Below are 26,744 nucleotides of genomic sequence, written 5' to 3'. Positions count from 1 at the left end.
TATAGAAAATTTTGTCAAAGTTTTATTTCTATAGAAATGTATGTCAAAATTTTTTATAGAAAATTTTGTTAAAATTTTATTTCTATAGAAAATTTTGTCAAAAATTTATTTCTACGGAAAAAATTGTCAAAAATTTTTTCTATAGAAAATTTTGCCAAAATTTTATTTTTATAGAAAATTTCGTCAAAATTTTATTTCTATAGAAAATTTTGTCAAAATTCTATTTCTGTAGAAAATTTAGTCAAAAATTGTTTTTCTATAGAAAACGAGACTTTTTAGGCACACCTTTTTCAAAAGTTTTTTTTAATTTAAATTTAATTTTAATATAAATTTAAATTGTGGCAAATATAAGATTTTAAATTTATGTTAAATTAAAATTTATATTAAATTTAAACTTTTGTACCAAGGTCGGGCAAGTTTTGTACCATCCCTTTTGGGAGCCACCGTGGTGCAATGGTTAGCATGCGCGCCTTGCATACACACGGTCGTGGGTTCGATTCCTGCTACGACCGAACACCAAAAAGTTTTTCAGCGGTGGATTATCCCACCTCAGTAATTCTGGTGACATTTCTGAGGGTTTCAAAGTGGTTTCACTACAATGTGGAACGCCGTTCGGACTCGGCTATAAAAAGGATGTCCCTTGTCATTGAGCTTAACATGGAATCGGACAGCACTCAGTGATAAGAGAGAAGTTCACCACTGTGGTATCACAATGGACTGAATAGTCTAAGTGAGCCTGATAAATCGGGCTGCCACATAACCTAACCTACCATCCCTTCCGCAATGTGACGGGATCTTTGTCGCAGTAATGCAGGGTGATATACTTCAGGACCGGTTAACATTTAGCATTCTATCCAGCCAGAGATGTTTGTACAATTTGGTTCACTTGTACTAAATTTGGTACCGTTCGTATTATACAGTTGTACTACAAAGACCTATTTAGTACAATTGGAAATATTCAGTTTGTTTTCGAAATGAAAAAGTTCATTCTTTCGCAGGAAAAAAATTAACTTCTTTTATCGGAAACTAAATTTTCGAAGAACGAAGTTTTTTTAATAAAGTTTTCGATTTAGAAAAGGTAGTAAAGTCGACTATTACAAAAATGTTTTCTCAATTGATGGACAACTGGTAGAAGACATTTTCTGATTCTCATTATAATCACTATCTCCTTTGCCAGAGTTAGTTTGCCACATCACTTTGTTTCCTAAATTTTGTATGCTAGGTTATTTTCGCCATGATGATAATCATTCTCGGCCTCTTATACTTGCCACAATTTATGTTTATTTATTTTGGGAATGTGGTGTTTGTTTTCTAGTACATTTTTCGCCTGCTGCCTTTGCTGCGCTATCATAGATTTTTATTTAGATTTGACTTAGATAGATCCCATACATAGACTCAAGTCCTCGGCACACATAAATTTTGCAAAGAACTTTGGTGATGTGCCATAATTTGTACTGATTGTAAAAACGATTGTAAACGACTTTTTGACCCAATTTAATTTAGAAAAATCATAAAATGCTGAATACCACAATAGGCTTTGGTCTGCCACACTCTGAGGGGTAGATGGTGAGTTTTTTATAAAGAAGTGTGTTTAACTCCTGGGTTAGAGGGGGTATTGGTGGCACAGCTGTGAATGAAGTATTCAATGGACACTAATTCCTGTGGTGTATGTGTGGACTGTATGTTGGGGGGTTTGGAGGCACAAGTGGAGTTACTCGTTGGAGCCGAAGAGCGAACGTCAGGTCTCACGCAATGAGAAATTATATCAGCGCCGAAAGAATAATAGAGAAAATGAGAAACACAATCGTTACACTAGGGGAATTCGGAGTTTATTGGTTATGCTCACCGTTGGAGGTTTGGGAATGAACAGAACAGTTCTAGCTTTCTAAACCTACCAAGAAACTTACATACGTATATATTTAGGTATTCACAATAGTAATCGATAAATTTAAGAGCGATTTTTAATCTTTTAAGCAGTATTTAATTCACAATAATTCATTTTGTAATCATATCTTTAAGATATAAGTCTAAACGGTTGTTTAGACATACTCCCGCCTCGACTTTACTTTGGTGATGAACACAAAACAGAGGCTAAGGCTCGTATGGCTTCGGATAAAATTCTTTGATTCGATGAGGTTTGATTCGGGGTTGAGCTGTTGTTGGAGGCCTCGTTGGTGTCACTGTTAGCATTGTTCCCAGAGTGTGAGCGATCATAGTTGATGTTACTGGTGGTGGTCGATCTAGTTTTTTGTTCAGCATAATTTGGGTGTAACAACGTGTTGTGTGGTCTTCCGCATCTTCTGCACATATTTCTAGAACGACAGTCACGAAATCTATGGCTTCTGGCAAGGCAATTGACGCAATAAACCTCTTTTAAAACCCAAATGTTCCGCTGCTTCGGATTCATCCTTAAAAATTTGGGACAAACCTTTAGCGCATGAAATTGATTGCATAATTTACACTTGTAAAAGTTTTGTGCTCGTCGTTTATGATGCATGTTTGACCTGAAATGTATTATATTATTAATGGGTGTGAGTATTAGTAATGGGAATAGTGATAGCTCAAAAAATAAAGTTCTTATAGCGGTTCTGATTCATAATCATTCTGGCGGAAAGGTAAATAGCATAACTTTGCTATAGGTCGAGTAATAATTCCAGTTGCTGTACGTACATCCGCAACGCGTACTTTCGTATCAGCCCCAGAATATGTTTTTATAATTCTTCCCAAGAGCCATTCGCACGGTGGGAGTAGATCATCCATTACAACAACCAAATCATCTACTTTTAAGTTCAATGAAGGGGATTTCCATTTGTACCGTTTGTGCATGGTTTTTAAATATTCTTCCTTCCATCTGAGAGCGAATTGATGGTGAAGAGCTTTTAATTTAATCCACTTGTTTATCACGGATATTTTTGGGGATATAGGTTCTGGAAGAGCGAGCAATGGAGAACCTCTCAAAAAGTGGCCAGGAGTTAAGGCCGTGAGATCAGAGGGATCCTCCGTCATGGCTGAAATCGGCCGTGAGTTTAATATTCCTTCTATTCGAGCTAGAACAGTTGAGAGCTGCTCAAATGTGAATCTGTGAGCGCCGGCAAGCTTCTTAAAATGGGTTTTGAAGCTTTTAACTGCCGCTTCCCATAGACCTCCCATATGAGGTGCATGCGGTGGTATAAATTTCCACTCGAAACCGTGTAGTAGATACTTTTGAGAAATATCTGTTGAGGTTGTTTGCAAAAATTGGGCGAATTCCCGCAGAAGGGATCTGCTGGCTCCAACGAAATTGCGACCGTTGTCAGAGTAAATCCTGGAAGGGAGCCCTCGCCTCCCCACGAAACGAGCAAACGCGGCTTCGAATGCTGCCGACGACAAGTCACTGCAAGCCTCCAAATGGATAGCTTTGGTACTAAAGCATATAAATACGCAGACATATCCTTTAATTATTGGAGATTTTCTCAGAGGTGAACTTTTAAGTTCAAATGGACCAGCAAAATCGATTCCAGAGACATGAAATGGGGGGGATAGAGTGCAACGTTCTGGGGGCAGAGGAGCCATGATTTGAGAACTGGGTTTGTGCTTGTATATAATGCAAATTTTACATCTTTGTATTACATGTTTTACACGGGATTTCAAGCGAGGAATATAGAATTCCGTTTGAACAAATCTACACATTTGATTGCACTCTCCATGAGCCAAAAACACATGTAAATGAGATAGGTAAAGCTTACAGAAACTAGAATTGCCAGGAAGGACGATTGGATATTTCTCCTTATATGGCAGAGATGAATTAGCAAGACGGCCGTTTGCTCTTATGATAAAATCGGAGTCCAAGAATGGGTTTAAAGTCGATATACTGCTTTTATGAGACAGTGGTTTAGATTTGAGTAAAGTCTCATATTCGCACTTGTAATGCTGCATCTGAGCTAGTGATATCAAACGATTTTTGGTAAATTGAATCTCCTTTTGAGAAAGGCTACTAGTTCGAGCGATTTGATTATTTCTTAATTTAGAGAGAGAACAGTGAAAGAAACGAAATATGTATGAAATCACACGTAACGCTCTCGAGTATGACGAAAACCGTGACATTATCTCAGTTGGTTCAGCTACAGCTTGGTGTGACACAACAATCTCTTCCCGTAAGTCTGGAATTATCGGGTTTCTCGATGGCCAAGTGGATTCCGGGTTCGTAAGCCATGAGGGACCATTCCACCAAAGCGAATTTGACACAAGATCTTGAGGCTTACAACCGCGAGTGCCGATATCGGCGGGATTATCATGAGTAGATACGTATTTCCACTTCGCATATGGAACTAATTCATGTATCTGGGACGTGCGGTTCGCCACGTATGTTTCCCATGTGTGGGGTGGTTTTGATAACCAACCGAGTACAATGGATGCATCTGACCATAGAGTTACAGAGTCAACTTCATTGTCAAAAATTTTTGTTACATACTTAACAAGATGGGATAGCAACAAAGCTCCATTCAATTCTAATCTGGGCAAGGAAACTGTCTTCAGAGGTGCTACTTTACTCTTGGCTATGTAAAGATTAGATAACACAGTAGGGGTGGATGTCTGAAATCGGAGATAGACACAGGCACAAAAAGCACTCTTAGAGGCGTCACAAAACCCGTGTATTTGTACTTTATCATTGGGCATAAATTGAATCCAGCGCGGAATCTCTATTATTTTTATTTGTGCCAAATCGTCTAGTAAAGTATGCCATGTACGAAGAGAATCTGGAGATATTTCATCATCCCAATCTAAGGTTTCCAGCCAAAGCTGCTGCATAAGTATTTTTGCTCTAATTATCACAGGAGTTATCCATCCTGCTGGGTCAAATAATTTAGCAACCTGGGAAAGCACTTGACGTTTCGTGATAGATTTATGTGGCTGAGTAGAAATGGTGGAGTATGAGAATGTATCACTCATAGCATTCCATTTTATTCCAAGGGTTTTTGCAGAGCTAGATTCAGAGAATCGTAGCAAATCTAAATCATACAAATCATCGCGATGTAGATGAGTGAGTAATTTGGGATCGTTAGCAGTAATTTTCTTTAACGGAAAACCTGCAGAATTAAGTACTTTTATGAGCGATTTCTGAGATTCAATTGTCTCCTCGATTGAATATCCGCCCGATAAAATATCATCGACATATGTCTCTCGTCTTATTATCTTCGAAACGAGGGGAAATTCAAGTTCTGAATCAGAAGCGAGTTGTTGCAAAGTACGTATCGCGAGAAAGGGGGCACAATTAACGCCAAAGGTCACTCTATTCAGTTCATAATCCTGAACTGGGCCCTTTGGATCTTCTTGAAATAAAATTCTTTGATACGCACTATCATCGGGATGTATCTTTATTTGTCGATACATTTTTTGGATGTCTCCACTGTATACATATTTATACTTTCTCCAATTGAGAATAGTGGAAACCAAATCATTCTGGAGTGTGGGTCCAGTATAGAGAACATCATTGAGCGAGTCCCCCGATTTGGATTTTCGGGATGCATTGAAAACGATTCTCACTTTTGTGGATTTATGCTCTGGTCGTACTACCGCGTGGTGAGGGAGGTAGAAAGAAAAATATTTGCCATGAGAAACTATCTCTTGGGAAGAAACCTTCTGCATATGATTCATAGAGATATATTCGTTTAGAACATCATTGTATTGTTTTTGGAGGTCGGGATTTTTAGCTAATGTTCTCTCCATTCGAGCGTATTGGCCAAGAGCAATATATCGAGATGAACCTAGAGCAATTGCCTCAGGAAAGTCTTTTCTGAACGGGAGCCGCACAATATAGCGACCATCATTACCACGAGTAGTCGTTTTAGTATAAAAATCCAGACAATACTGGTCTGAATCCAAAGTCTGTGGAGCTGAGGGCACTTCTTCGACTTCCCAGAACTTGCGGAGCACATCGCCTAGAGTATCAGATTCACACGAAACAACTTTGGTGGTAAAAGACTGAACGATTTCTGTTGGCATTGGTCCACTGAGAACCCATCCAAAAATGGTATTGTAGGCAGAAGCTACTCCATACACATTTCTCTTAATTCCGTCAACACTTATAAAACGCTCTGAATCGTTACCAAGTATTAAGTCAATATTAGATGATATATTGAAATTGGGGTCTGCTAAATCGAGATTTAGAAAATCGTGGCCATCGGGAACTTTAAACGAGACAGAGGGTAATTTTCTAGTGACCTTTGGAAGTATTATGGCACTTAACGAAAAACGAACATTGTGTTTCGGAGAATACAATGTTAGATCGCATTCTTTATCCGCAATCTGAGTTATTCCTCCTATTCCACCGATTTCAAATCGAGATTTCCGGTATGGGATTTGTAAGCGACATCGAATTCTTTCAGACAGAAATGTTCGTTGGGAGCCTGGGTCTATTAAAGCTCTTATAGTAAAAAGCTCACCCCTATGCTCTATTTGAACCAAAGCGGTTCTAAGCAATATGGTTTCACAGTTCTGAGAAAAGTTTGCATCAACGCGCGAATAATCTTCATTAGAAGTCGAGGGAGTAGGATGTTCAGACATGAGTTGAAGATTGGACCGTGCATCTCCGTCACCAACCGAAATGCCGGAAGTTCGAGAATCATTTTCTGACCGGTGACCATAATCTAAGTGCAGAAGAGTATGATGGGCTTTTTTACATTTCAAGCAAACTCTCTTACTTTTACATTTAGGCTTTATATGAGCAGAAGAGAGACAATTGTTGCAGAGCTTATTTTTAAACACAAAATCAATTCGCTCTTGTGGGGAAAATTTGAGAAATTCTGTGCATATACGAATGCTATGGTTAGAGAAGCACACTGGACATTTCTGATTCAACTTTTCTTGAGAAGTGTAAGTTTGTACTTTGCTTGCATTTTGTGACGAATATTTCGTTGGTAGATCATTGTGAGCCTTGAAGTTTCTGAAACTTGAAATTCGCTCCACAACCTCAAACCGATTAACCAAAAATTCGTCCATTTGGGCCCAACTCGGTAGCTCTCTATGAGATTTTAAAGACTGCTCCCATTGAGAAATAGTTTCTTCTGGAAGTTTTGTGGACACTAAGTAGATTAGCATTGGATCCCATGTTTCAATATTAACATTAAGTGTACTTAGTGTGCTGAGGCAGTCTTTAACTGACGAGTGTATCCGTTGTAAAGATTCACTGTCCTCAGACGTCGCTATGGGAATATTGAATAATATTTTGAGTTGGTTATCCACCAAAATTCGTCTGTTTTCATATCGCGTTTTCAAAGCATTCCATGCTAAACTAAAATTCTCGTCACATAAAACATATCGTTTAACAATGGCACCCGCGCTTCCTCTCGTTTTGTTCCTCAAATGATAGAGTTTTTGGGCTGCCGTGAGCTTTGGGTGATTAGCATATACGGCCGTGAACATGTCACGAAAAGATGGCCACTCTTCATAACTACCCTTAAAAATCTCTGTATCGCATGGGGGAACTTTAATGCACACATCAGAGTTTCGAGTAGTACTAGTGTTATGAGGTTCCGAGGCTGTGTCAGCAAAAAAGGTTGATCTATCTGCTCTACGAGGTGCAGTATTGATATTTATTCGAAGAACATCTAAAATTTGAGCTCGGGTATCATAATAGGCCTCAGAGCAGATATTAAAATTAACCTTTGCATTCTGTTTAAATTCTTTCGAGACATTGGACTCAGGAGATAACATCAAGAGTTCATATTCAGCCTGGACTTTTCTCCACCGATCTACCAAGTCTTCTAACTTTACTTCCAGCAGAGAATCTGTTTGATCTGCGATATCGGAATTTTCGAAGACCGAACAAAAATCGGTAAGCTGATTACAAGTGAAAGCAAACTTCTCGTAGATAGGAGAGGGCTTGGCACTGTTCCCATCTGACATAGAGTTCGACGAGTCCGTAGTATTATTCATGATGAATGAGTAAATTTCAAAGAGCTCAAGAAAATTTTCAATAAACAAGTGTAATGTGACTTTGGTTCGTACCAAGCACTTGCGGAAACGTATAGATAACTTTGTAAACGGGTCAGACAAACTCTTACTCGAATTTGAATGATAACAAAATAATAATAACAGTGATCTAATCTACGGTTCGTTATAATTCCTGTAGTATCGATCGTCAATGAAATAGGAAGGGATCGGTAGATTTTTTCAGTTAATTATAAGTACTCGCAAGAAACGCACTCAGGAATTTAAATATACCGTCCAATATTTAGTACAACTGTCCTTATTAATTTGATCCCAACAAGATGAAAATGTGCCGTTTCGTTTTCCCAAAAGGCATCCGAGAGAATAAGAAAGTCTATTTCTTCTTTTACCAATTCAACAACAATCCGACAGCGAATATATTTTATTTGACATTGTATGCGATTGAAAATTTGTGGACATATTTTGATTGCTATATCTCAGTTGAAAAGATATAGCGATAGGTTGCTTGTAAACCCAATACTAATTTTTTCCAATGATTGCAGTTCGAAATAAATTATTAGATTACATTTCTGGATGGTATTGTTGTTGCTATATTCCCGTCGAAAAAATATAGCTTCTGGTTAATTGTAAACCTTATGTGAAATTTGTAAAGATTGAAATAAATGCCGACATAACAGTCATGAATATAGAGCATTGAGCAATAGTAAATTCAAATAGTTCGCTATGTTTCAACCGAAAAAGTACTTTTCGTAAAATAGTAAAATTTAATCCTTCATATAAGTTATTTGACGCAATGAGTTAAATTGGGTGCAATACATTAATGCAATCCAATAAGAAAATAATGTTCACAAAAGAAATAAATTATAAACCATATCCACGTTCGGGATCAGTTCAAATTTTAAATATTCAAAATATTTATGGTATTATGTATAATAATAAAGCGTTATTAGTTATAGTTAGTAGCTCTAAGTCTTAGATTTGAGTAATATTGTTTTCCTTTGGCCACATGCAAATTAATTTATAACCATTTTGTCGAGGGAAATTCTATGGGAGTCCTTTATGGCTTTAATTTAATTTTCTGAATTCGAAAATCTGTGTGTAATTCCACATTCAAAGAAATTTTACCTGTGTAATTGACATCACTTTTTACGCAATTGCAGTAGCATTTTATTTTCATCCATTTGTATGAAATTAATTTCCCAACACATATCCAGCTCGTATTGGTTTGACTTGTTATGATTTAAGACTTTCAAATTAAAATAATAATTTATGTTTCACCCGCAAACGAGGTACTGGAACACTGTGCGTGTATGCCAGTTTCAAATATTGTGTTTAATTGCAGTGGACGCAAGGCTGTGGTAATATAACAGTTTAAATATGTATGGTTGAATATCGCTGGAGAAAGCTGTATCCTCTCTTTGTTAATGCACAGTGGGTCGATACTTTACTTAATGAGGTATGGGTTAGTTTATACTATGGGTTATTTAAATATAATAAATCCAAATTTTACCTTAATATTTCCACATTAGTTAGATGCGTTATGTTTTATTATTGCCGAACCGATATTCCGATAATTTTAAGATATGATTTACGCGAAATACGATAAATGATTGTTTAACTTAATTTAGTTTGTATTGGTTTTTATGATAAAATACATGGCTTCTGAATTCACGAGCCACTTTCTAGCCAATAAGTATTTTGGTGCATATATTTCTGTAAAAATTTTGTTTACTAAATCACTTTGTAGGTATGCACTTGTTTATTATTCAAAATTGTTGTACATGACCGCTTAATACACTCTCTCTTTTGTTATCATGTATCACTTGACTCCCTTTTCCATCCAATATTTTTTGTTTTGTTTTTTTTTTTTTTTTTTTTTCAATGTGCTAAAATGGTGAGCATGTAATGCAAGTAAAAATTGTAGAGGTAAACTTTAAGATGAATATATCCAAAGCGAAGGAGAAAGAAACCATCAAACTTGTTCTTGAATATGCAAAGAAGAACCGAGAAAGGAAAAATATACAAAATGAGCATGCAAAGTGAAGAAAAAGAACTCGGTTTTGGTTTTTAACGGTATTTTAGAATTTGGATATTTCATTTCAGCGCACAGAAAATGGTTTTACAAAGAATTTGTTGTTTTAATTATAACTGTAATCTTTTATTTTTTTGTAAGAAGAAATTTAGAAAAAAAATTACATGTGCCGAAATTATTGGGCTTTTATGGATTATTTATGCCTCTACCTGAAAAGGTTTCTTTTATTTTTTGTTCTATGTTTTTTGTTTGTATTTTTTGTTAAAATATTTTATGAGATGAAATGTGAAAAATATTTCAGTTTTTTATGGCACAATGGGGATAATTGCAATTCATATTTCAGAATTGATTTTAGCAAATTTTAGAGCCTTTATGTAACATTTTTTTCCATTTTAAAATAGATTTTAGGATATATTTTAGTTATTATTTTAAGCTTTTTTGCACCTCTACGTTTTTTATTTGGATTTTTTTAGCGAACTCTCGATTTGACGGTAATTTACACACAGATTTATTAATTTTTGAGTGCTTAATAGAAAGTTCACTTTTCTGATATTAGAGAATGTTCAAATAAATTTCGCAATTTAATCATTAAATCTAAAATTTTAGATATACATATATGCACTTTAGGCAATTGTACACGAATTTTTCTTTTTACCGAATTAAATTCTTTGAACGACATGCGTTTAGCGATTGATGCGTATTGATCGACGTCACAAATCAACTAACGTGGAAGGTTTTATTCTAATTATCATTACCTTCTGCTCTCCTCACTTGATGATACTCTCCGCTGGTTATTGAAACTTCTCCTCGAATGGACCATGTTTAACTCCTGGGTTAGAGGGGGTATTGGTGGCACAGCTGTGAATGAAGTATTCAATGGACACTAATTCCTGTGGTGTATGTGTGGACTGTATGTTGGGGGGTTTGGAGGCACAAGTGGAGTTACTCGTTGGAGCCGAAGAGCGAACGTCAGGTCTCACGCAATGAGAAATTATATCAGCGCCGAAAGAATAATAGAGAAAATGAGAAACACAATCGTTACACTAGGGGAATTCGGAGTTTATTGGTTATGCTCACCGTTGGAGGTTTGGGAATGAACAGAACAGTTCTAGCTTTCTAAACCTACCAAGAAACTTACATACGTATATATTTAGGTATTCACAATAGTAATCGATAAATTTAAGAGCGATTTTTAATCTTTTAAGCAGTATTTAATTCACAATAATTCATTTTGTAATCATATCTTTAAGATATAAGTCTAAACGGTTGTTTAGACAAAGTGAGTGTAGTGCCCCAGAATGGCACAAGATTCAATTGTCCAACAAACAGCTAGCTAGTCAGTCAAGTCGTTAAACTGATATGTTATCATAGCAAACTAAATTGTCACTCAAACGCCTTCTTAAAGATCGCATACAGACTGAACTGTACCGACTGTATGCCATCACCACCACCACCCTTAAACAATTATGCCAAGTATATAAATATTTATTTTTCGCTATGGTTGATATTAGGGAGGGGGGGGGGGTATATTATAGTATTCTTAAGTGTTTGCACAACAATTAAAAATTATGCAAATATTTAAATTGAATTTATTTTCTTTGTATAAAATTTCTATTGCAAATACCATCATTTAATTACAACACCAATTAGTTGTAATTTTGTCACAAAAATTATGTTCACAACATGACAACTGGTATTTCCTGTTTGTTGGTTTTGCCAACAAACATGTACCAGCAAATTATCCAGCTTTATATCCGGCATAGTAAGCACCATCAGTGGCATGTTTTGTCATTGTTAAATTGGACTTTTCTAAATTCTAACACACAAGTGCCAAAAACACTTTTTGTGAAATCATTTAAAATATTAAATAATTCCCACAAAGTCTTTGTTAACCCAACCCTAAAGATATCATGCTCTTAGGGCCATAACTTTTAAGCAGACATATGGAGATACATGCTAGGGGCTGGGCAACTGAATTGTATGAATGGCAATTTTATTACAGTTTCCGATGTTAGGTCATCTAGGGTGTTAGGCGGAAGTTCTTTTACTTTTTACATTTCAGTTTAGGACTCTCGACCACAAGTTTTCAACGGTGTTTGTTTTTAATCTTTGCAGTTTTGTAATGTTCTTTGGACATGAAATGTTTTTGTGTTGTTTTACAATATGCCAGTTGCTTCAATGTAAGTTTCAGCGATTATTTATTACCGCTTAAATACACGATGGTATATAGTCTTTTTAAGTCGTTAAAATATGCTTAGTTACTCTTATGTGATCTATAAATATATGTAATGTACCTTAATGCTAATAATTTTCTCAAAAATAGAAAAAAATTGTGACAAATTTTTTTTTAGAAATAAACTGTTGAGAAAATGTTCTATTGCAACAAAATTTTGCAAAAATTTCTATAGCTAAATTTTCTATAGAAATAAAATGTTGACAAAATATTCTATAGAAATAAAATTTTAACAAAATTTTCTATAGAATAAAATTTTGACAACATTTTCTATTGAAATAAAATTTTGACAAAATATTCTGCAGAAATAAAATTTTGACAAAATTTTCTATAGAAATAAAATTTTGACAACATTTTCTATTGAAATAAAATGTTGACAAAATGTTCTGTAGAAATAAGATTTGGACAAAATTTTATATAGACAAAAAATTTTGACAAAAATTTCTTTAGAAATTTTGGGAAAAAATTTTGACAAAATTTTCTAAAATTTTTTGCTATAGAAATAACAGTTTGACAAAAATTTCTATAGAAATAACATTTATTGAAATTTTTTATAGAAATAAAATTTTGAGAAAATTTTCAATAGAAATAACCATTTGAAAAAATTTTCTATAGAAACAACATTTTGACAAAAGTTTCTATAAAAATTAAATTTTGACAAAATTTTGTATAGAAATAAAATGTTGACAAAATTTGCTATAGAAATAAAATTGTGAGAAATTTCTTATAGAAATAAAATTTTAACAAATGTTGCTATAGAAATAAAATTTTGACAAAATTTTCTATAGAAATAAAATTTTAACAAAATTTTCTATAGACATCAAATTTTGACAAAGTTTTCTATAGAAATAACATTTTCAAAAAATTTTCTATAGAAATAAAATGTGAACAAAATTCCCTATAGAAATAACATTTTGAGAAAATTTTCTATAGAAATAACATTTTGAAAAAATTTTCTATAGAAATAAAATTTTGACAAAATTCCCTATAGAAATAAAATTTGGTCAAATTTTCTATAAAAAATAAAATTTTGACAAAATTTTCTATAGAAATAAAATTTTGACAAAATTTTCTTTAGAAATAAAATTTGGACAAAATTTTCTATAGAAATAAAATGTTGACAAACTTTTCTATAGAAATAAAATTTTGACAAACTTTTCTATAGAAACAAAATTTTGAAAAAAAATCTATAAAAAAAAATTTGACAAAATTTTCTATAAAAATAAATTTTTGAAAAAAAATCTATAAAAAAAATTTTGACAAAATTTTCTATAGAAGTACAATTTTGACAAAATTTTCTATACTAATAAAATTTTAACAAAATTTTCTATACTAATAAAATTTTGACAAAATTTTCTATAGAAACAAAATTTTGACAAAAGTTTCTACAGAAATTAAATTTTGACAAAATTTTCTATACTAATAAAATTTTAACAAAATTTTCTATACTAATAAAATTTTAACAAAATTTTCTATAGAAAAAAAAATTTGACAAAATTTTCTATAGAAATAAAATTTTGACAAAAATTTCTATAGAAATAAAATTTTAACAAAATTTTCTATAGACATCGAATTTTGACAAAATTTTCTATAGAAATAAAATTTTGACAAAATTTTCTACAGAAATAAAATTTTGAGAAAATTTTCTATAGAAATAACATTTTGAAAAAATTCTCTATAGAAATAAAATTTTGATAAAATTTTCTATAGAAATAAAATTTGGACAAAATTCCCTATAGAAATAAAATTTGGCCAAATTTTCTATAAAAATAAAATTTTGACAAAATTTTCTACAGAAATAAAATTTTGACAAAATTTTCTATAGAAATAAAATTTTGACAAAATTTTCTATAGAAAAAAAAATTTTGACAAACTTTTCTATAGAAACAAAATTTTAAAAAAAAATCTATAAAAAAAAAATTGACAAAATTTTCTATAAAAATAAATTTTTTGTTGTTATTTTTTATTGCAGCTTAAAACCATACATTGACTAAGCTACAAGTGTAGCTTAACCAACAGAGGAAAAGAATGTTTGTCAAATTTATTTGGGCAAAGCCCTATAGACTGCAAGATGGTTGGATGGACGCACGTTTCGGAATTACCACATTCCACATCAGCATCCTCTACTTGCAGCAAAACTATCAACCAATTATCAGAATAAATTCAGGCAGTTTATTAAACCCAACAAAAACCACACTTGAACCCTCCGAAAAAAGGTTTTACATTGATAGCCGGCTTATGCCGAAATAAATTCGAAACAAACATATCTCTTTTCCTATGCCACTGTCAAATCATCGATTTGAATTCACATGGCTGGGTTTATTTTGAGCGTGCCTCCTCTTCTTTTTCCATTTGTTTTGTTTTGTTATTGTTGGTTTTGTTCTTTAAGCTTTGTTGTTATTTGAAAAAAAATCTATAAAAAAATTTTTGACAAAATTTTCTATAGAAGTACAATTTTGACAAAATTTTCTATACTAATAAAATTTTGACAAAATTTTCTATAGAAACAAAATTTTGACAAAAGTTTCTACAGAAATTAAATTTTGACAAAATTTTCTATACTAATAAAATTTTAACAAAATTTTCTATACTAATAAAATTTTAACAAAATTTTCTATAGAAAAAAAAATTTGACAAAATTTTCTATAGAAATAAAATTTTGACAAAAATTTCCATAGAAATAAAATTTTAACAAAATTTTCTATAGACATCGAATTTTGACAAAATTTTCTATAGAAATAAAATTTTGACAAAATTTTCTACAGAAATAAAATTTTGTGAAAATTTTCTATAGAAATAATATTTTGAAAAAATTCTCTATAGAAATAAAATTTTGATAAAATTTTCTATAGAAATAAAATTTGGACAAAATTCCCTATAGAAATAAAATTTGGCCAAATTTTCTATAAAAATAAAATTTCGACAAAATTTTCTACAGAAATAAAATTTTGACAAAATTTTCTATAGAAATAAAATTTTGACAAAATTTTCTATAGAAAAAAAAATGTTTACAAAATTTTCTACAGAAATAAAATTTTGACAAAATGTTCTATAGAAATAAAATTTTGATAAAATTTTCTATAGAAATAAAATTTTGACAAAATTTTCTATAGAAATAAAATTTTGTCAAAATTTTCTATAGAAATAAAATTTTGGCAAAATTTTCTATAGAAATAAAATTTTGACAAAATTTTCTATAGAAATAAAATTTTGACAAAATTATTTATAGAAAAGAAAATTGTGACCAAATAGAAAATTTTAAAAATTCCGGTGTATTTCTTCCCTGGGTGTAAACTTGCAGGTTTCAACCATATGAAAGTCGTAAATTTGTTTTCCATCAAATCAAGTTTGAATTTTATCTATTTTGTGCCAGAAACTGTCAGCGTTTTAAATTGAAATAACTGTAATTTGAATGTAGAAAATTTTGTATTCTAAACATTTTAATTGACAACTCACAGCGATTGAAAGGTATGCACACGGCGCACGACATATTCCCTCTCTTTGTGTGCGTTTTTAGTCTCATGCGTGCGACTAAAGTCGCACATTTCGGATATTTTAAAAAAGTCGCACAAAAAGCCACATGGCGCCAGAAACACTGTGTACACCCTCAAAAAATCGCTTCTGTAACATATGCCCCAAACACATTTTGTTTCAAGCATATATATTTTCAGGATTGGTCAAAAAAAAAATCTTGTTTGTATTGTTCAAACATATATTTCAACTTAGGCATACACTGGTAGCAAAAATTTTAATGAAATTTTATAAATAATTTTTTTTTATATATAAATTTTTAATATGTTGTAACATATTAACATATATGTCTCAAACATGTTATTCTAGTTTATGAACATTATATGCTTGTATTTAAAAATATTGTGTTAAAAAAATTTGAGTTCGAAACATATAATTTTTACACCCAAACATATGAAAAACAGTCTTTTTCGTTCGTGTACATACATTTGTACCCCGATAGAATTCCCTTCGTAAATAGAACGATAATTTCGCTAAGAGAGCAAAAGTGGTCACTTTTTCACGTGGCAAGAAACTTTCTATTAAAAGAAAGAAATAGACTTTAATTAATATAACATAAGTGATTTAATTTATTTTAATTAAATTAGCTTAATTTTATTTCACTGGTATTTATTTCTTTCGATTTATATATTTTTTTTTAATTAAACAAATATGAAAAATTTCCAACAGATGCGTGTTTAACTTCGTATTATGCATTGTCATATAACAAAATTCCTTTATTCAATATGCTTCAGTAAAACTTAGAAATGTAGGTTATTTGTAAATCTGACAAAATGAGATGAATATTATCACTTTGTTTGAATTAAATGGACCAATTTCAAAATCAACAAAAAACCACAAGAACCATCAACGATTCCTACTTATAAATCATGTTACAAAAACAACAATAGTAAATTTGTTGTTATTACTACAGTTGTTTTTGTAATTATTCATTGCAATCATAAATCATGTACAGCACAGAGAAGTAACCGGGGCAACGTTAACGATAATAAATTCGACGATGTAAGAAAACGCCCAAAATAACCCTGACTTTGTGTCACAATATGAACCACAACTGTGTAAATATCAAAACAAAATGAATTGGAATGAGGAGTAAACGAATGAATAGTAGAAACAAATTCCGAAAAAAAATAATAGAGAAACACATAATGATATGAAAAATAATATGTATGTACTTGTATTCGGTATATATTTATACATATTAAGAAATAATATAATCCAAGGCTATGATGTTGGTATGTACATAGAAAAATATTAACGATTTCTTACAGAAACATAACTTCTTGGAAAGCTCGAATTATATTGAAAAATAATATTTTGACAAAATTTTCTAGAAATAAAATGTTGACAAAATTTTCTATAGAAAAATAAATTTGGACAACATTTTCTATAGGAATAAAATTTTGAGAAAATTTTCTATAGAAATAAAATATTGCCAAATTTTCTAAAGAAATAAAATTTTGAGAAAATTGTCCATAGAAATAAAATATTGCCAAAATTTTCTATAGAAATAAAATTTAGACAACATTTTCTATAAAAATAAAATTTTGACAAAATTTTCTACAGAAATAAAATGTTAACAAAATTTTCTATAGAAATAAAATTTTGACAAAACTTTCTATAGAAATAAAATATTGACAAATTTTTCTATAGAAATAAAATTTTGACAAAATTTTCTATAAAAATAAAATTTTGACAAAATTTTCTACAGAAATAAAATGTAAACAAAATTTTCTATTGAAGTAAAATTTTGACAAAATTTTGTATAGAAATAAATGTTTGTAAAAATGTTATACAGAAATAAAATTTTGACAAAATTTTCTCTAGAAATAAAATTTTGACAAAACTTTGTATAGAAATAAAATTTTAAGAAAATTTTCCAGATAAATAAAATGTTGACAAAATTTTCTATAGAAATAAAATAGTGAAAAAATTTTCTACAGAAATAAAATATTGACAAAATTTTCTATAGAAATACAATTTTGACAACATTTTCTATTTTGACAAAACTTTGTATAGAAATAAAATTTTAAGAAAATTTTCCAGAGAAATAAAATTTTGACAAAATTTTCGATAGGAATAAAATTTTGACAAAATTTGCTATAGAAATAAAATTTTGACAAAATTTTCTCTAGAAATAAAATTTTAACAAAATTTTCTATAGAAATAAAATTTGACAAAATTTTCTATTGAAATAGAATTTTGACAAAATTTTCTATAGAAATAAAATTTTAACAAAATTTTCTATGGAAATAAAATTTTAACAAAATTTTCTTTAGAAATAAAATTTTGACAAAATTTTCTATAGAAATAAATTTTTGACAAAATTTTATACAGAAATAAAATTTTAGCAAAATTTTCTAGAGAAATAAAATGTTGACAAAATTTTGTATAGAAATTGAATTTTGACAAAGTTTTCTATAGAAATACAATTTTGACAACCTTTTCTATAGAAATACAATTTTGACAACATTTTCTATTGAAATAGAATTTTGACAAAGTTTTCTATAGAAATAAAATTTTGACAACATTTTCCATAGAAATAAAATGACAAAATTTTCTCTAGAAATAAACTTTTGACAAAATTTTCTATTTTGACAAAACTTTGTACAGAAATGGGAACCACCGTGGTGCAATGGTTAGCATACCCGCCTTGCATACACAAGGTCGTGGGTTCGATTCTTGCTTCGACCGAACACCAAAAAAGTTTTTCAGGGGTGGATTATCCCACCGCAGTAATGCTGGTGACATTTCTGAGGGTTTCAAAGCTTCTCTAAGTGGTTTCACTGCAATGTGGAACGCCGTTCGGACTCGGCTATAAAAAGGAGGTCCCTTGTCATTGAGCTTAACATGGAATCGGGCAGCTCTCAGTGATAAGAGAGAAGTTCACCAATGTGGTATCACAATGGACTGAATAGTCTAAGTGAGCCTGATACATCGGGCTGCCACCTAACCTAACCTAACCTTGTACAGAAATAAACTTTGTATAGAAAATTTTCCATAGAAATAAAATTTTGACAAAATTTTTTATGGAAATAAAATTTTGACAAAATTTTCTATAGAAATAAAACCTTGACAAAATTTTCTATAGAAATAAAATTTTAACAAAATTTTCTTTACAAATAAAATTTTAACAAAATTTTCTTTACAAATAAAATGTTGACAAAATTTCAAGAGAAAAAAAAATTTGACAAAATTTTATACACAAAATAAAGTTTTAGCAAAATTTTCTAGAGAAATAAAATCTTGACAAAATTTTCTATAGAAATAACATTTCAAGAAAATTTTCTATAGAAATAAAATTTTGACCAAATTTTCTATAGAAATAAAATTTTGACAAAATTTTCTATAGAAATAAAATTTTGACAAAATTTTGACAAATTTTTTTATAGTAAAAAATTTTGACAAAATTTCCCTAGAAATTAAATTTTAACAAAATTTTCTATAGAAATAAATTATGACAAAATTTTCTACAGAAATAAAATATTGACAACATTTTCTATTGAAGTACAATTTGGACAAAATTTTCGATAGAAAGAAAATTTGGACAAAACTTTCTATGGAAATAAAATTTTGACAAAATTTTCTATGGAAATAAAATTTTAACAAAATTTTCTTTAGAAATAAAATTTGGACAAAATTTTCTACAGAAATAAAATTTTGACAAAAAAAATTTTTCCTACAGAAATAAAATTTTGACAAAATTTTCTATAGAAATAAAATTTTGACAAAATTTTCTATAGAAATAAAATTTTGACAACATTTTCTATTGAAATAGAATTTTGACAAAGTTTTCTATAGAAATAAAATTTTGACAAAATTATCCATAGAAATACAATTTTGACAAAATTTTTTTATAGAAATACAATTTTGACAAAATTTTCTATAGAAATAAAATTTTGACAACATTTTCTATAGAAATAAAATTTTGACAAAATTTTAACAAAATTTTCTCTAGAAATAAACGTTTGACAAAATTTTCTATAGAAATAAAATTTTGACAAAATTTTCTATAGAAATAAAATTTTGACAAAATTTTCTATAGAAATAAAATTTTGACAAAATTTTCTATAGAAATAAAATTTTGACAAAATTTTGTATAGAAATAAAATTTTGACAAAATTTTGTATAGAAATAAGATGATGGCAAATTTTTCTATAGAAATAAAAGTTTGACAAAGTTTTCTATAGAAATAAAATTTTGACAAAATTTTCTATAGAAATAAAATTTTGACAAAATTTTCTATAGAAAAATAAATTCTATAGAAATAAAAATTTGACAAGATTTTCTATGGAAATAAAATTTTGACAAAATTTTCTATAGAAATAAAACTTTGACAAAATTTTCTATAGAAATAAAATTTTGACAAAATTTTCGTTAGAAATAAAATTTTGACAAAATTTTCTATAGTAATAAAATTTTGACACCATTTTCTATAGAAACAAAATTTTGACACCATTTTCTATAGAAATAAAATTTTGACAAAATTTTCTATAGAAATAAATTTTGACAAAATTTTCTATAGAAATAAATTTTGACAAAATTTTCTACAGAAATAAATTTTTGGCAAAATTTTCTATAGAAATAAAATTTTGAGAACATTTTCTATAGAAATAACATTTGGACAAAATTTTCTGTAGTAGTAAAATTTTAGCAAAATATATTAAAAAATAAAATTTTGACAAAATTTTCTATAGAAATAAATTTTTGGCAAAATTTTCTATAGAAATAACATTTTGCCAAATTTTCTATAGAAATAAAATTTTAACAAACTATTCTATAGAAATAAAATTTTGGCAAAATTTTCTTTAGAAATAAAATTTTGATACAATTTTCTATAGAAATAAAATTTTGACAAAGTTTTCTATAGAAATAAAATTTTGACAAAATTTTCTATAGAAAAAAAATTTGAGAAAATTTTCTATAGAAATAAAATTGTGAAAAAAATTTTCTATAGAAATAAAATTTTGAGAACATTTTCTATAGAAATAACATTTGGACAAAATTTTCTGTAGTAGTAAAATTTTAGCAAAATATATTAAAAAATAAAATTTTGACAAAACGTTCTATAGAAATAAAATTTTTACAAAATTTTCAATATAAATAAAATTTTATCAAAATTTTCTATAGAAATAAAATTTAATATTGTTTTCACACTAATCAAAAAATGTTAACCTAAAATTTCAAAGTAATTGTTTTTTTTTTTTTTTAAGTTGGTAAAATGTTCTTCAAATTATGGTAGATTATGTTTGGCGAATGGCCACCATGCCCCTAATCCTTTAATATGTGACCCATACTAAAGATGATTCCTTATCCAAGTTAAAATAGATGTCTGGGAACAATTATCAAGTCCTTGAATTAACAAAACAATTATAAATGTTTGAATTTTATTTCAAGGATTTCCAATTGACTTTTAGAAAAAAAAGAAAAAAAAAAAAAACAAAAATATGTCCAACACAAAGACCGCCCCTAAAAATACTCTTATGTGACCTTATGCTCGAGATGGGTTTTGTTTTGACTGTTTGATATGCTTTTAATATAATGGACCCGCTTAATTTTTTGTTTGTTGTTGTTTTGTTTTCATTCCCCCATTATGTTGCTGTCAATATTAGCTCTCATATATTGCTCCTGTTTACCAGAGCACTTGTGGAGAAACCGAGAAAAAAAACTCCACTTGATTGAGGCGAACAAAAACCCTTTCATTCTTACTCTAGTATTTCCAACCATTATGGAATTGATTGTAGGTCCTTGTATGTGAAAACATGTGTTCCACTGCTCGAATGTTGGTGTTTGTTTGTTTGGTTTTTATTTCACCCAAAAATAAAAGCAAACAAAGAAATGATATTAAATTTCAGTTTCATGTTCATGTTTTGAGTGGTGTATCTTCAACCGGCAATAGCAGCAGATAGTCTTAACCTGGCCACACCACACAAATGCGGACAGTATAGACAGATGGATGGAAATTCCAATTGTGGAACCACTTTTGTATTAAAGGCCACCACACATGTATTGCAGTGCTAGATATCGTCATCATCATCATCTTCTTTGGCTTTCTCCGGGTTTTAATTCCCTTGTTATGATAATGAACTAACATGGCCAGCAAGCACAAAGTTACACAGGGTTGGTAGTTCACCCTGAGGGGAGCATTTGGATATGAAGTGACAACAATTTGGTTTGGTCATATTTGGACAATTAGCCTGCAAAAGGTGTGGTTTACCAACACCACCACCACCTTTTTGCTTGCTTTGATATTTGCCAAAGTTTTCACCCAAAGCCTGGGTGTCTGCATAGGCCTTTGTATAGCATTTATGCCAAATTGGTGCTCCTCCTTATATGGCCTTTTGGTTTATGGAGTAAAGATTCATGGGTCGGTCGGTTTCATTTCCTTGTCAAATTGGATTTTATTTTTATTCCAATTTAACGTGAGGACGAAGTTTAATCTGCACCCCAGCAGTTTCACACTCACTCACATGGGTGTTGGTAGTGAGAGTATGAAAAACAGGGTGGTGGGATTAAGGAGTGATGGGAATTTTAATGGAGTATGAAGATTTTTAACAGATTTTTTTGTTAAAATGAATTTTGAGAAAAATTCCTATAGAAATAAAATTTTGAGAAAATTTTCTATAGAAATAAAATGTTAACAAAATTTTCTATAGAAATAAAATTTTGACAAAATTTTCTATAGAAATAAAATTTTGACAACATTTTCAATAGAAATAAAATTTGTGACAAAATTTTCTATACAAATAAAATTTTGACACAATTTTCTACAAAAATAAAATTTTGACAAAATTTTCTACAAAAATAAAATTTTCACAAAATTTTCTATAGAAATAAAATTTTGACAACATTTTGTATAGAAATACAATTTTGATAAAATTTACTACAAAAATTTAATTTCACAAAAAAAAAAAAAAAATAATAAAATTTCTGTAAAAATAAAATTTTGTCAAAATTTTCTATCGAAATATAGTTTTGACAAAATTACTATAGAAATAAAATTTTCTATAAAAATGAAATTTTTGACAAAATCTTCTATAGAATGATATTTGACAAAATCTTTTATAAAATAAAATGTTGCCAAATTTTCTATAGAAATAAAATTTTAACAAAATTTCCCATAGAAACAAGACTTTTACAAAAATATTATAGAGAAATCAAATTTTTCTATAGAAATAAAATTGTGATCAAATATTCTATAGAAATAAAATTTTGACAAATTTTTTAGAGAAATCAAATTTTGACAAAATTTTCGATAGAAATAGAATTTTTGGATATGAAATTTTGACAAAATTTTCCTTAGAAATCAAATTAAGAGAAAATAATCTGTAGATATACAATTTTAAAAACATCTTTTATAGAATTTTGACAAAATTTTCTATAGAAATAAAATTTTGACAAAATTTCCTATAGAAATAAAATTTTGACAAAAATTTTCTATAAAAATAAAATTTTGACAAAATTTTCTATAGAAATAAAATTTTGACAAAATTTTCTATAGAAATAAAATTTTGACAAAACTTTCTATAGAAATAAAATTTTGACAAAATTTTCTATAGAAATAAAATTTTGACAAAATTTTATAAAGAAATAAAATTTTGACAAAATTTTATAAAGAAATAAGATTTTGAGAAAATTCTCTATAGAAATAAAATATTGACAAAATTTCAAATAGAAATAAAATTTTGACAAAATTTTCTATAGAAGTAAAATTGTGAAAAAAGTTTATATTAAAAGAAAATTTGTCATATAAATAAAATATTGAAAAAAATTTCCTATAAACAAATTTTGAAAAAAAAATCTAAAGAAATAAAAAAATTGAGAAAATAACGTAAAATGTTGAGAAAACTTTCTACAGATATGAAATTGGGACAAAATTTTCCGTAGAAATAAAATTGTAAGAAAGAAATAAAATTTTGACAAAATTTTCTATAGAAATAAAATTTTGACAAAATATTCTAGAGAAATTCAAAATTTTCACAAAATTTCCTTTAGATATAAAATTTTGAAAAAAAATCTAGAGAAATAAAATTTTGCCAAAACTTTCTATAGAAATAAAACTGTGAAAAAAGTTTTTACTAAAAGAAAATTTGGAGAAATATTTTTATAGAAATAAAATTTTTACAAAATTTTACAAAAATAGAAATAATATGGTGAGAAAATTTTTACGAAATTTTCAAACGAAATAAAATTTTGACAAAATTTTCTATAGAAATAAAATTTGGACAAAATTTTCTATAGAAATAAAATTATGACAACATTTTCGATAGAAATAAAATTTTTGGATATGAAATTTTGACTACATTTTCCTTAGAAATCAAGTTATGAGAAAATTATCTGTAGATATACAATTTTGAAAACATTTTCTATAGAATTTTGAAAAAATTTTCTATAGGAATGCAATCTTGATGAAATTTTCAAAATAAATAAAATTTTGACAAGAAATTTCTATAGAAATAAAATTTTGACAAAATTTTCTATAGAAATAAAATTTTGACAAAAAATTTCTATAAAAATAAATTTTTGGAAAAAAAATCTATAGAAATAAAATTTTAGAAAAAATTTCTATAGAAATATAATTTTGGAAAAAAATTCTATAGAAATAAAATTTTGGAAAAAAAATTCTATAGAAATAAAATTTTGGAAAACTTTCTATAGAAATAAAATTTTGACAAAATTTCATATAGAAATAAAATTTTGACAAAATTTCATATAGAAATAAAATTTTGACAAAATTTTCTATAGAAATAAAATTGTGAAAAAAGCTTCTATTAAAAGAACATCTTGAGAAAATTTGTTATACAAATAAAATATTGACAAAATTTCCTATAAACAAATTTTGAGAAAAATCGATAGAAATAACAAAATGGAGAAAATAACGTAAAATGTTGAGAAAACTTTCTACAGATATGAAATTTGTACTAAATTTTCCATAGAAATAAAATTTTAAGAAAGATATAAAATTTTGACAAAATTTTACTATTGAAATAAAATTTTTACAAAATTTTTTAGAGAAATTCAAATTTTTCACAAAATTTCCTTTAGATATAAAATTTTGAAAAAAAAAAGAAATTTTGAAAAGAAAAAAAATTTTGCCAAAACTTTCTATAGAAATAAAACTGTGAAAAAAGTTTTTACTAAAAAAAATTTTTGAGAAAATTTTTTATAGAAATAAAAGTTTGACAAAATTTCCTATAGAAACAAATTGTGAAAAAAACTATAGATATAATATGTTGAGAAAATGATTTAAAATGTTGAGAACAATTTTCTATAGATATGAAATTTGGACTAAATTTTCGGTAGAAATAAAATTTTGAAAAAATTTTCGATAGAATCAAAATTTTCAGAAAATTTTTTATAGAAATAAAATTTTGCCAATGTTTACTCAAAAAGTACCAAAAACATATACAAAGGTGTCAATTCTATCAACCCTGACTCATGTTTACGATATCAATCGGGCCCACAAACATATTGGAAGTCATTAATTTTTTTTTTTGGTTACTGAAACTATTTAGGGGGCCTTTCTTAAATTCCATTTCGGCAAACAAAATTTCTATAAATCCAAAAATTCCACTTTATTGTAATTATGTGCTACTGCAACCATCAACATATCTATAAGGTCCACACTAACTTGCATATAAAATATTTGTATGTGTAGTTGAGTATGCCAAATGCATACACAAATTATCCGAAAACTTCCCACTGTGCCAAGAGTAGAATAACCCGCGGCGTCCTTTCAAATTTGTCAGAAAGAGAGAGAGAGAGTGTGACGGTGTTTATTGTGATTACTTTATTTACTCCCATATCACATATATATTTATTAGCAATATACTCACTCTTCCATACAGGGTTAGGCGGTTGAAGTGTAATTTCTCTGTAAAAATTGTGGTAGTCGCACCGGAAAAAAATATTGTCGTGAGTACAAAGATTTTTTGTCGTTAAAATAAGAATGCGCGGGATTTGCTAAGCAAAAACGACACATTTCTCTTATACAACGTTGTTTTTATGTATTTGCTTAATCAAAAGTAGAAAAACTTTTCAATTGAGCCGTCTTTGCATGGAAGAAATTCTATATTTGGGGACGAAATTGTCCGAATTTGGGGACAAGAACCAAACTGATAATACAGACTATGTCTGATAAATTTTCTTGAATTTGTCGAAAAATATTTTGTTATATATGCATCTGTAATACCCCCTTTATTGGGGGTTAATTTTTTTTTGTGTAAATAGGATAAAGATAATAACTAGTTCCCAAGTCGTTTACTGGTAGTGAATAAGGTAGTCATTTGGTTGCTTACAATGAGTTGGATGAATTTTGAAGACGACCATTCTTGATTGAAATGGTTTTTGGAATCAAGCATAAATCGCTTGTTTCGATATCAGGCTAACATGAATAGAAAAAACATTTTACTTCGTTGTTCATAATAAATATTATTTAGTTTAGTTTGCTCTAAGTATAATATTTAAAATCAATATATTGAATCTACCTTAATGTTCATTATAGATATTTACGCCAATTACCTGAAACAAGAAAAAAAATATGTTATTAATGAATCATGGAAAATAAATGTAAAGAAATTTCATAATATTGGTATTACAAAAATATTTTTTTTTTGTTTATGAAAACGTTATGCAAAATTTATTATTTTGTTTAATCAAAATATTTCGTGCATTCTAATATTTTTTATTTACTTTTAAATGATATATGTTTTTTAGCGTCCTCTGTTTGTTAAGCTACTCTTGTAGTTTAGTCAATGCAATGTTTTTTAAGCTGAGATCAAAACAACAAATATGGTCAAAAGAAAACTTTACTTCTATAAATTTTCGTTCTTCTTTCAGGCCACCCTATTCTCACATGCCCAACACACATATAAATAGCCTTAATTTTTATAAGGAAAACTCCACTTAATTTACTTTTCATTTCGTTTGTTATCCATAACAATAAACTATAGCACTCTAACCACACTCCTACCCCCCGGGATTTCCATTTCATTATTGCATGCTACCATATATTTCCAC

At 28.8% G+C, this 26,744-nt stretch overlaps 2 protein-coding genes across 2 annotated transcripts in view; both read right to left on the bottom strand.

Moving 5' to 3' along the window:
* Nucleotides 1-26,744, bottom strand: part of Meltrin (disintegrin and metalloproteinase domain-containing protein meltrin) — a 340,608-nt gene that overhangs the window by 184,088 nt on the left and 129,776 nt on the right. The window lies entirely within an intron of this gene.
* On the bottom strand, nt 1,808-9,752 carry LOC142222463 (uncharacterized). Its single transcript, XM_075292621.1, has 2 exons — nt 9,440-9,752; nt 1,808-2,504 (listed from the first exon to the last, which is right to left on the bottom strand). The coding sequence occupies exon 2, from the start codon at nt 2,495-2,497 to the stop codon at nt 2,063-2,065; it is 435 nt and encodes a 144-aa protein (XP_075148736.1). The 5' UTR covers nt 2,498-2,504; nt 9,440-9,752; the 3' UTR covers nt 1,808-2,062.

This window comes from Haematobia irritans, chromosome 1, assembly GCF_050003625.1.
Source record: "Haematobia irritans isolate KBUSLIRL chromosome 1, ASM5000362v1, whole genome shotgun sequence".
NCBI lineage: Eukaryota > Metazoa > Arthropoda > Insecta > Diptera > Muscidae > Haematobia > Haematobia irritans.
The sequence above is the reverse complement of the archived record's forward strand: the minus strand, read 5'-3'. Positions and strand labels throughout refer to the sequence as shown.

Bases quoted from the DNA above. Each gene is read 5' to 3' on its own strand.
- LOC142222463 (XM_075292621.1), bottom strand. From the start codon at position 2,497: ATGCATCATAAACGACGAGCACAAAACTTTTACAAGTGTAAATTATGC.